This window comes from Chelonoidis abingdonii, chromosome 3 (assembly GCF_003597395.2).
Source record: "Chelonoidis abingdonii isolate Lonesome George chromosome 3, CheloAbing_2.0, whole genome shotgun sequence".
In the NCBI taxonomy this organism is placed as follows: domain Eukaryota; kingdom Metazoa; phylum Chordata; order Testudines; family Testudinidae; genus Chelonoidis; species Chelonoidis abingdonii.
This window is the reverse complement of record NC_133771.1, coordinates 174,939,248-174,951,509: the sequence shown is the minus strand read 5'-3', so window position 1 is coordinate 174,951,509 and position 12,262 is coordinate 174,939,248. Positions and strand designations below refer to the sequence as shown.

Here is a 12,262-nt window from a genome sequence, read left to right as displayed (position 1 = left end):
TCCCCATTAAATGGAACATCTGGTCACCCTAGCTGTGGGTGATGAAAGTGATTAGATGCTGAAGAAGAGAGTGAACAAGGTTAAGAACAAGACGGTTTCTCACCTTATGTAATGTGTTCTTTGAGATCGTGTTGTCATAGTTCATTCCAAGTAGTGTGGCGTGGCGTCCACGGTGCAACGCTTTGTCGGAAAGAATTTTCCCCTAGCACACCACGGCGGAGTCGGCAGGCGGCCCCCTGGCGGTGGCGCCACCGTTTTGGCAGGGGCACCGTATATATCATTTGCAGCCTGCCGCACCCTCGGGCCCGCTCCTCAGTTCCTTTTGCCGGTACTCCGACAGTGGGGAAGGAGGGCGGGTGGGTGGGAATGAATATGAGAGAACCCATCTCGAAGAACAACAGTTACAAAAGATGGAGTAACCGTCTTTTCTTCTCGTTCAGTGCTTGCTCCTATTCATTCCAAATAGGTGATCCCAAGCCTTACCTAGGCGGTGGGGTCGGGTGGAGACTGCTGCGAATGAAGTAAACAGCCAAGCCAAGAGCTGCATCGTTCCCTGGACTGCTGCACCAAGGCGGATGTGCGCTCGAGAGAATTCGCTCCGTTCCCTGTGAATCCGACCTTCCTGCTGCTGGGGTGGAGTAGTGGCGGCGAATATGTTTTGTGTATAGCAGACAACCTAGGCGCTGCGTGTGAAGGCCATGCTGCCTCCAGAGGAAGCTTGGTGCTCTCTGCGTGGGAATGTTGCAGTGTCACTCTGTGCTTCTGCCAAGATTTAAAGGCTCAATGGTCAGGAGCTCTCAAAGCTGAGCTTCCAGTGCCTGGTGAGGACTCGTCTCTATGACTCCGCAAGTGCCACCCCGGTGATTCCCATCGCAGCCCTAAGTTTCAGACCAGAACGGCTGTGACACTTTACTCTCTAGTCCGTCAAGACCCGGCATGTAAGAACAAGTTTGTCCCGATGACCGCGCTAACACTCTTCCTCGCGACAATGTGGCAGCTCTGCGTGGCGCTTAAGTGAGTCCGAATGCGCCAGCGTACTCTGCGGAACCATCAAAGTAGAATGTGAGTTGCTGCTGTCATGTCTGCGGGAACATTGCATGAGGTTCCTTACCGCGGATAAAAACACTGGGAGGAATAATAGCTCCCTGTGGTAAGTGGAAGAGGGAGAACCGATTGTGAGGCAGTTGTATAGGCGGAGTGCGGCGGTTGGCTAGGCTGCGGCAGCTCTCATAGTACCCTATGTTTCTGTGGAAGCTCAAGACTTGCCATGTAAGTTGGTGTCTGTCGCGCGTACAAAACCGCCGCGAGCGCAGCTGAATGTCTTCTGCAGCACTCCTGTTCTCCGGCTGGCCTGGCGATGGTTGTAAGGTGGAACTCTACCCTTCCCCAGGCTACGTGCCAGGCTTCCATCAGCAATAGATCTACATACGCGAGGCAGGTCGCCAAGCCTGTTCGGATATTGGAGGGGCTCATTAGTGTTATGATGGGACCAAAGCAATGAGGCTTAGGGCTCATAGAACTTGGTCCCAGGATGTACCCCTGAGTTGAGGTGCTGGGATGGCAGACCTGGGGATAGAAGTCTTCTTTGACAAGCCTTGCAGGAACTCGGTAGGACCTCCGTGGCACCTGTGTGTCGAGAGAAGAGCGGCTTGGCCATGAGGAAGGGGCGTCTCCTCTGGATGCGACCGAAGAATGGCACTAGGGGATCCGCTACCAGACTTTTTCCAAGAGTGACTGGACGTAGTGCACTTGGACGGGCGCCTGCTGTTTAATATTGGCAACAGTTAGATAGGGGCCGAATATCAACTTGGATGGGAGCACGTGTTGGTGATACGCCTTTGGTGCACTTAGACACTTGCAGAGGCAGTATACCGGTAGTCTCACAGCTCTTCGCATAGGTATGGTAGCCTGGCTATGCGGGCTTCCGTGGCTTTCCAGGAGAGCACTGCGCACTGGAGGAAGGGTCCAGCGCTGGTAGAACGGCGCAGCCTCCGCCCAGAGACTCAAGCCAGCCCTCAGGTACACCATGCTCAGGCTTGCCGAAGAGCGTGCACGATGGTCTGGGATGGAGAAGTGCCCTAGGGCGCGATGGGTCTTGAAGACCTATTCAAGACTGTGGGGGCTGATGTGGCGGCAGGAGAACCGGACTGGCTAGGACAGGTCCAGCAGCGTGGTTGTACCTCGGTTTCCGTGGATACCTCGGCCAGGTAGAGTGAGTTCATGTAAACAGGATCTTGGCCCAAAGCCTCCTTCCGCCCAAACCCCGTGGGCGTCGGATCCGCTAGAGCTGTCAGGGAGCTGCATTCACACCTACGCTTAAAGGCCTACTCATTTGGTGAAGTCGGCTGGGTCGGCAGGGGCATATATACGGTGCTGCAAAGGCGCCACGCCAGGGGGCGCCTGCCGACCCGCCGGGTGTTGCTAGGGGAAAATTCTTCCGACGAACGTGCACGCGGCGCGCGCACACCTACTTGGAATGAATATGAGCAAGCACTCGAAGAAGAATGTTGAGTTGAGAGGAAGCCTAGAAAGGCTGGAAATGATAGAGGTATGTAAAGCAATGAAAGGTTAAACAGGAGCTCTTTCTCTGTACCAGTATCATAATACAAGAACAAAGAAACAGCCAATTAAATTGAAAAGGCAGGGCATTTAAAACTGAGCAAATTAAAAAAAAAAACAACGTAAGGCATGACTAGCACAAGAACTCATTGTCACAAGGTATCCTTGAGGCCAAAACCTTGGTAAGTTTCATAAAAAGACTGTACATTTATATTGATAATGGCAATATTCCTAGTTACAGCAAAAGGAATAAAAACACAAGGGCTGAAAACCCTCAGATGTCAGGACACAAGACCAACCTCTAATAGAGGGGATCAGGAACTTCCTTTGTAAGCAAGTTATTGTGTAGTTTCCCACTTCAGGACGACTCGCACTTTTCTCAGAAGCATCTGGTTCAGGCCATTGTTAGTGACAGGATGCTGGACAAGAACCACCACAGGTGTGATTCAGTTCGGCAGTTCCTATGTTTACATAACGGAGCAGATCTATTGTTAAGAGTTATTCCCAAAGTCTAATGCATCCAATATGAAATGAATAATTTTTATGACTGTATAATATTTTAATCGGTTGCTGCCTGTTCCTGTGCACACAAGGACCTCACTGTCCATCAAATCCTCCTGCCTCCAACCCCCTTTACAGTGTTTTCCTCCCACCCAGTCCGCTCAGGAGTGTTCACGTACTGCTGCTGCAGCTTGACATGACTGGATTGTACAACTCATAAAAATCCTCCCTTAACCAACAATGTAGCCCTCTCTTCCTGTGGTACTGCACCATAGAACCCACCCCTTGTGGCTTGATGGCCTTCCTTAATGTTATTGTTTCAGGTTTTACTTACAGTATCTGACCCTGGTCTTACAAACGCTTATGTTCACACTTAACTCTACACATGAGTAACTTCATTGGGCCTGTGCATGCAGTTAAGCACACATGTAAGTGTTTGCAGGAACAGAGCCTTTGCTTGTAATCTCCTGGAGGCAGAGACCTGGGTTGAGATTTCCAAAGCTTAGAAGGGTTTTAGCCACACGACTCCCAGCAATTAGGAGTTTCATACATTTTAAAGCCAGAAGAGACCATTATAATACTCTAATTCAACTTGCTGCATAACACAGGCCATAGAACATTACCTAGTAATTCCTGCACCAAACCCATAATTTATGTTTGAGCAACAGCATCTCTTTTAGAAAGACATTGTTGATGTAAAGGCTGCTAGTGATGGAGAAACCATCACATCCCTAGATAAACTGTGTCCTATTTCTAGTCTGAACTTGTCTAGCTTCAGCTTCCAACCATTGGATCTTGTTAGGCCTTTTTCTACTAGGTTCAAGAGCTGTCTACGCTAGGAAATCTCGTCCCCATGTAGGTATTTGTAGACCATGATCAAGTTACCTCTAAACCTGCTCTCTGATTAAATAGATTTGAGCTTCTTTAGTCCAACTAGGGATGTTTTCCAGACCCCCGTTATTCTTGTAACTCTTTTCTGTACTCTTTCCAGTTTGGTCAACATTCTTCCTCTCATGAGAATTAGAGTGTAAATTAAATCCTAGAAGTTAGAGTTCTGCTAATGGAATTTATCCCTTTAAATTAATACAAAACTCAAAAAAACACTTAGCTAAAACCCAAACAAACCAGGGTTTAGTTTGCCCGTATATTACCTTTAAGGTATTCACTAATAACTGTCTTGTAGAATGGAGGGCGGCCTAGGTCAAATTTAAAACCTTTTTGGAAATGTAGGGAAGTCACCTTGCCAATGACAGAAGGTGCAACCTCTTAACTCTTCCTCCTGCAGGAGTATGCATCTAACCATTCATCTGTTCAGAAAGTCCAAATGATTTATGCAGTATAGCAGCTAGTAACAGTTCCAAAATACCAGATTTATTTTTGTGTAAGTTCTCCACCGCCCTTCTTACCCAGTGACATTATGGCCATGACTAAGAAGTTTAAAATAGCTCTCTGTAATGCCAAGCACTGCCCCATTTATACAATTTACATGTCCTGGCTTCTAACAGCTGTCTGAGCTGTCCTGCCCTTTCTGATCTGCGCTCAGATTTCTAATGCGTTTCTAAGCTGCTGTTTGGAAGGTACTGAGATACAAAACAAAAGGGGAAATATTTTGAAGGTCGCTCATATTAAGAGTATGATACATTCAACCTTCAAAAGAAAAGGCTGATTTTGAAGTTGGATGAGTAACAGATCAAAATAACATGATGGTATATCATGTGTGTGTTTAGTTAAAAAATTCATTGCCCTAAGCGCCTCCAGAAAACTAAAGAATCAGATTAGGGCTGTAAACAAGAAAGGGCTCTAAAAATTCCATACTTTGGGCCTTATTCTGCCACAGGATATGCACCCGAGCCCAGTGGTCCCCAAACTTTTTATCTTGTGCCTCCCCCTTTAGCCCTGTACACACACACACGCACACCCCAGAGCTGGGAGTGGGCCTCTGGCTCCAGGGATGCAGATGGGGAAAGGGGGCCAAGGCTGGGGGTAGGGGCACAGCCAGGAGTGTACCAGAAGCTGGGGGCCAAGGCCGGGGCCAGGGGTGGAGCTGGGTGGTATTCTCTCTCCACCCCCCTGTGGTGGCAGACCCATGCTCCCCCTTCCCCCCCCAAAACGTTCCTCCACATTCCCTAGGGGAGCGTGCCCCACAAGTTTGGAGACCTCTAACCTAGCCTCTTACTGAGCAGGCCCCTCATTGTCCCCAGATGGCTTTGTAATAGGGTGGTCACTATCTGAGTCCCCCTTGTGGCCACGGCTTGTTTTGCAGGCACCCTGGTGGTTTGACTCCTTGTGTGGGCTCCTTAGCACTCCAGGGTCTCGGTTGTAGCTCACAGCACCACTACCAGTGGCTTAATATCAAATAAGTTCATACAAACCTCAGAGGCCTTAAAATCACTAAACAATCCAAAAAATCCTCAGTGGGTCCACAACATACAGTCCATAATTCTACTCCAACAGTTCATACTTCGCTCCAGTTCTGCCACACCCAGAGCTCTTCCTCTGTCAGTGTGCTCCACCAGAAGCCTCCAGTCCCAGACCTTTCTGACTGGAGCTCAGCTCCCTAGACCTGGCTTCCTTCACTTTCAGGGTCTCTCTTGGGCTGAGGGAGACGGCAGTCTATCCACTGCTTTCCTCCAGAGAGCTCCTGCCAATTGGCTGGAAGAGAGGGGAGCCCTGATCCACCACAGGGTTCCTAATCCTGGGCTCTTAAAAGAACTGTCCTGGTGTTTTTTCCCCTATCCAGCTCTTAATTCTGTAGGGTAGCTTCCTCTCTCCTGCTACCAGGCCATTTCCTGGGCCTTTGTTCAGCCCAACTCTCTGGAACAGTGTCTTCTGGCCCCTCTAGCTTACAGGGCCAGTACACCCTGTTGAAGGACTTTCGTATTAACTATTCTCAGTGTACAAGTCAAAGAGATTCTTCCAACTGCAGCTGGTTCAGAAAACCAAGGTGATCTCTGTCTGCCTCTGAAGCTGATTCCACCATCAGGACTTTGCTGACTGCTGTCTGCAATGCACAAGAAAAAATAGAATTGTGGTCACAATCCCACAATTGTGGTCACAATCCCACAATTGTATCGAATTGGCAGTGCTAACAAAATTAAATAACTTGTTTTTGTCACAGAAGGAAGCAGATTTGACTCAAAAATATGAGGACTCCGTGTTAAATTACATGTTAGGTAGGCCCTTTTTTCACCATAATCACACTTACTGGAGGGCTTTTCTGTCTTGGCTCCAGATACCGTAACAACCGTTTGTAACCTAGGAACACCCCTGCCTAAGCAGTGTTTTGGTTGGCAGTCTGAAAAACATGCTAGTGAAAAATGAAAACTGCAATTTACGTTTTTACAATCTCTTCCTTTACAATAATGGTGAGAACATACCAATGCCTTTTAAATTAATATAACAAGAATAGCTAGAGACAAGAAACTCCCATCGAAATACAGGAGTTTGTGACAAGAAAGCTGTGCTCCACATTTGAATCAGTAAGAGAAGCTGAGTCAAGTTCTATTAGAAAATGCTTCTTCTTAATCTAACATTAGTTTTGCTATGAATATGGTAAATCATTTACTGCATGTTTTGTCAAGTAACTATTAGAATTTTCCTTTAAACAGTTGTGACAGTCTCCAGCTGTGCCTCATTTGCTCTCCCACTCAGCTGCTAATTAGTTTTTTGTTTATCACCAGCAGTGGCCCAGACTGTCTGCTTTCTCCTGGGAGGGAATGTGCCATTTATGGTAAGTCTACACTGCAGCTGGGAGCATAGGCGCAGATTACATAGGTGCCCTGGTGCTCAAGCACCCACTGACAAAAAAAACAGGAGGTGCTCAGCACCCACAGGACTGGATTAATTTTTTGTGGGCCCTGCATGCCCAGACCATGGCCCCGCCTCCTGTTCTGCCTGCGGTCCGCCCTGAGGACCTGCCCCCACTCAACCTCTTCCCCGGAGGCTCTGCGGGCCACTCATGGGAGGTAAGGGGTGGAGAGGAGCACCCAGCAGCAAAAATAACAGTCATCGCCTGGGTAGACAGAATGGTGCTAGCAGAGCTTGAGCTAGCCTGATAAAAACAACAGTGTGGATGTTGGGATGCCTAGCCCAAGTCCCCACTCGACCTCCACTTTAGACCTGTCGTTGGGGGGGAAGGGGGAGCGGTCAGGTGGGCTTGACAGCCTGAGCTGCTACCCAAGACACAATGTCCACAGTGCTGTTTTTAGTGTGCTAACGCAACAAGTGTGTCTACCTGGGCTGGGAAGCTCGCGCCCAACTGCAGTGTTGACTTACCGCTAAGGTATGTCTGCACTACAGTCTGAGGTGTGACTGCAGCATGAGACCCAAGCTAGCTTCACCTGCACTAACATAGCTAAAATTAGCAGCGTAGCTGCAGCACTATGGGATTCAGGGTGGGCTATCAATGCACGTTATGTCCCCAGACTGATTGTACAGTCCATACTGAAGTCTGTGCTGCCATGTCTACACTGCTACTTTAGCCATGCTAGGGCAGATAAAGCTAGCACGGATGTGTCTATCCATGCTGCAATCACACCTTGGACTGCATTGAAAACGTTCCTGTCAAGGTTCTTTCCCCACTTTGAACTTTAGAGTACAAAAGTGGGGACCTACATGAACACTTCTAAGCTTAATTCCTAGCTTAGATCTGGTAACGCTGCCACCAGCCAGAATTTAGTGTCTGGCACACTTTCTGTTCCCCCAAACCCTTCCCTGGGGAACACAGATCCAAACAACCCGCTTGGATCTTAAAACAAGGAGGAATTAACCATCCCCCCTCCTTTCCCCCACCAATCCCTGTGAGTCAGACCATCCCTTGGATCTTAAACAGGAAATCAATCAGATTCTTAAAAGAAAGCTTTTAATTAAAGAAAAAAGTAAAATTATCTCTATAAAATCAGGATGGAAATGCTTTACAGGGTACTGAGATTCATATAGACTAGAGGGATCCCCCCCCCGCTAGCCTTAGAATCAAAGTTACAGCAGAGGTAAAATCCTTCCAGCAAAAAAACTTCACAAGTCGAGAAACAAACATAAGACTAATCCGCCTTGCCTAGCTATTACTTACAATTTGACACATGAAGACTGATTCAGAAAGATTTGGAGCCTGGATGTACGTCTGGTCCCTCTTAGTTCCAAGAGCGAACAATGAACAAACAAAAAGCACAAACAAAGACTCCTTCCACCAGATTTGAAAGTATCTTGTCCCCCTATGGTCCTTGGTCAGGTGTCAGAGTAGTGCGCTTCTTAACCCTTTACAGGTAGAAGAGACATTAACCCTTAACCATCTGTTTATGACAGTTCCCTTAGGAAGCTCCATGAGGTTCAGCTCTGAGCTCTGGAGGGTCAGGCCTAACCTGACAAAATTTAAGATCCATGATTTACTATCATTGTAGCTTCACCAGTGGTGGCAGCAGTGCAGACTTAGCATATTCAAGGCTCAAGTGCTTTAACCAGCCTCAGAGTAGGGTTATGAGATGGTCTGGATATCCAAGCCCTGCTGTCCCCAAGTGAAGGTGCATCAGCGGAGAAGGAGGTTCTGAACTGGCCAGGGGGGCTGCAGGTGAGCTATCACCCCATCCAGAGGGGAGGGTCCTTCTCACACAAGAGCCAGGGGCATAACCCCCCAATTGCATGCAGAGGGGCAGGTCTGCTACACTTTGGGCTCTTATCACTGAGTGGTTGTTGACTAGCCACACCCCCATCAGCAAATTTGGAGGAGATGGTGGTATGTAGAGCAGTCACTCTGCAGCCCTCACTCTCAAAAAGCAGCATTTGCAAGATCTGGGGGAAGGATGATGCCATTTGGGCTCCACCTTTGTATATTTGTCACCCCCTCAACACAAAGGAGCACATGTGCATGGAACGGAAAATAATGTCAGTTGACTGAACTTGCTGCTGGGAAGTAACAATGAAATGGCAGCCGAAGGGTTAATTGCCCTCATTGTTAAAAGTGTGCGTTATTTCTACACAATTTGTCTAGGTTCAGCTGCCAACCATTGAATCTAGTTATGCCATTGCCCGCTAGATTACAAAGCAGTCTACTATCAGCAATCTCTTCTCTATGTAGCCTGTGGTCATGTCACCTCTTCACCTTCTCTTGGAGAAACTAAACTGATTGAGATTTTACTCTCACTGTAAGGCAGGTTTTGGCGATCTGGAATTATTCTTGTGAGAGTCTTTTTACTGATCCCTTTCCAATTAGTCAACATCCTTTTTGAAGCGAGGATCACACAACTGGAGACAGTACCACAGTAAAGGCTTTGTTAATATCTCCTCCCTACCCCTACTTGTTATACCCTTGTATGCATTCAAGGATCAGGTTCTCACTTAGCTACTGCACTGCCCTGGGAGCTCATGTTCAACAGATTACCTACCATGACCCCTAAGTCCTTTTCAGAGTAACTGCTTGTAAATGTAGTCCCCCGTTTTTTAACCGTGACCTGAATTCTGTGTTCCTAGATGGAGGAGCTTGTATTTGACTGAATTATGTTGTGCAAATGAGTCCATCTTAACAAGTGAGCCAGGCTGGTCTAGATAACTGACCTGTCCCCATCATTTACCCTGTACCAATTGTGTGCGTCATCTGCAAATTTTACCAACAGTGATTTTATATTTTCTTCCAGATAATTGCTAATGATATTGAATAGCACCGGGCTTAGAACAGATCCATAGAAGTACCCCACAAGATGATGATTCTTTGTTTAAAATTAGTTTGAGATTTATCAGTTAACCAGTTTTTAATCCATTTCATATGTGCTACACTGATTTTTGTATAGTGCTTCTTTTAAAAAAAAGAACAGCAAATCAGACCATATAGGAATAAGGCAAATGCGTACAGAAGCCTAGGCATATTATCGTCATCAACATAGTTACCTTTGTCAGCCAAACTTGTAATCCCATCAAAACACAGTATCAAGCTGGTTTGACAAGACTTTTTTTTTCCACATAACACTATGTTGGTTGGCCTTAATTATGCTACCATCTTTTAATTATTTACTGATTGCTTAGGCTAACTGGTGTATAGTTATTGAGTCGTCCCATTTACTCTTTTTAAATACTGGCACAATATTAACTTTTTTCCAGTCCTTTCAAATTTCCCTAATATTCCAAAACTTATTAAAAAAATCAATGTTAATGGTTCAGTGAGCACCTCTGCCAGTTCTTTCAATACTCTTGGGTGAAAGATGGCTGTTCCTGCCAATTTAAAAATGTTTAATATTCAATAATATGCATGGGTCCTACACATGCCTATCACAGCATGTGGTGTACTTCATCCAGTGCACTAAATGCTCCAATAACTATGTGGGTGAAATGAGAACATCACTATATTACTGAATTAATTCACACAGGAAAATGATAAAAGACAAAAACACCACATCACCTGTGGGTGAACACTTTTCACAAAGTGATCACTCCATATCTGACCTCTCAGTCCTCATCCTAAAAGGAAAACTGCACAACACCTTCAAAAGACGAGCCTGAGAGCTTTGCTAGACACTAAAAATCATGGATTGGATTTATGGCTTATTATAACAATCTATAACCCACTAACAACCCCCCCCCCCACATCTGCCTTCTCCCCCTTCCTTCCCCACACAAGGTGTTAACAAGGCACTTCACCTTGAATGGTCCCTTGAAATGTGTTTACTTATGCAAAACAATCTGTTCCACTTGTATTAAGATGTGACATCCTGAGTACATTTCCCATCCCAGTCCTGAAGAAGAGCTCTGTGTAAGCTCAAAAGCTTGTCTCTCTCGCCAACAAAAATTGGTCCACTGAAGATATTACCTCACCCACCTTGTCTCTCCAATATTTAAACTGACAGGTATTTCCAAGGAATGTTTCAAAATTTCAGTTATGAAAAATGTTTAAGAATGTTAGTAAATAAGCATTTTCTAGCCACCTCTTAAGATATTAGAACCAGTTATCTTTGAGGTTCCATGGAACATCACAGCCCCACTCTCATGGGCAGAACAATCACATCAGCTAGGTAGCTATGCATGAAAACAGAGATAAAACAGAAAGGCATGAAGAACCAAAATGGATCCAGTTGTCAATTTATGCATGGCTGGGGCTGAAGTCTCCTAAGGGGTGCATCTACACAGGGATACTAGTAACAGGGCCCCTTCCCAGGAACAATGAGTAGCATGTTCTCTCCTTTGAACGCGCAATGGTTGAAGCCATGCTGACCTTTTCAGGGTCACACATTTTCCCTACAATTGGGCTCTGTGATGGGGCGCCTGCCCCACACTGGGCTCTAAGGGGTTAATAGAGCCCTTGGGAGTCTGCTCAGGAGGCATCCAGAGAGGGGCTGTGAGCAGCAGCCAATCAGGGCGGGGGTGGCCCATATAAAAAAAGGGCTCGAGGGAGGATCACCAGCTACCTTGCAGGCTGAAAGCAGCAAGCACCATGGACTGAACAGTGCTGCAGGCAGAGACCCAGGGATCTAAAGGCTGAGGCCCTGAGGAAAGGGCAAAGAGGGTGCTGGGGCCACAGGGAATTGGCCCAGGGAGATCTACTAAGGAGTCGGAGGGGAAGCAGCAAGTGGTGGCCATCTACAGGGTCCCTGTGCAGGCCCAGGTCTCTCTCCCTCCGTCGCCACTGAGGGAAGTGGCTGAACCGTCGGACTGTAGAACATTCCCCCAAAATGGGGGGAGCACTCAGAGTGCAACAAAGCTGGGGAGCAGTGTTATGAAGAGGATGTCGCAGTCCTTGGAGGGACATGGTTCCAGGAACAGAAGAGATGATGGGCAGAGCACCACCAGAGCAAGGCACACTGGCTACCAAAGTTAATTCCCATATTGAGCATGAGGAGGCACTGGAGTGGACCCCGTTACAGGCTCTCAGAGTTTGTCAGGCTCTTACAGTTATGTTTTACCTCCAACTCATGGTCCCAACATTGTGGCCACGATGCTTATAAAGATAGACATGAAGCCATGACTCCCTTAAAAAGAAACCTACACTCCATGAGATGGAGAGGTAGCAGTTGAGAAATGCATTGCTGGGCACTGACTTTGTCTCTCCTCTAGATAGGTTAAATGCACTATATTTACAGCATTCTGAACCCTTATCAGCTTGGGGTAGGGGATGAAAAGAACCAGGGAGTGAGAGAAAGAAACAAACTTGAGACTGCAAATTGAATCTCGTCTCTCTTGCATCCTAGTATTACCACTGAACCAGCCTCAGAAAGGACTGTTT

General features: G+C 46.9%; 1 protein-coding gene across 4 annotated transcripts in view; it reads right to left on the bottom strand.

Moving 5' to 3' along the window:
• The window catches only part of LPGAT1 (lysophosphatidylglycerol acyltransferase 1), a 234,646-nt gene that overhangs the window by 60,599 nt on the left and 161,785 nt on the right, over nucleotides 1-12,262 (bottom strand). The window contains exons 9-10 of one of the 4 annotated variants that reach the window (XR_012655619.1): nucleotides 5,433-6,061; nucleotides 2,646-3,020 (exon numbers count right to left, since the gene is read on the bottom strand). The exons of 2 other annotated variants lie outside the window; for them this stretch is intronic. Coding sequence is in view for 1 of the 2 variants with exons in the window: in XM_075064341.1 (XP_074920442.1) it covers nucleotides 5,904-6,061 (158 nt within the window). In the remaining variant the exon portion in view is untranslated. Of the gene's footprint in view, nucleotides 1-2,645; nucleotides 3,021-5,312; nucleotides 6,062-12,262 lie in introns of those variants that run through there. One more of the 4 variants, XM_075064341.1, reaches the window with a different exon arrangement.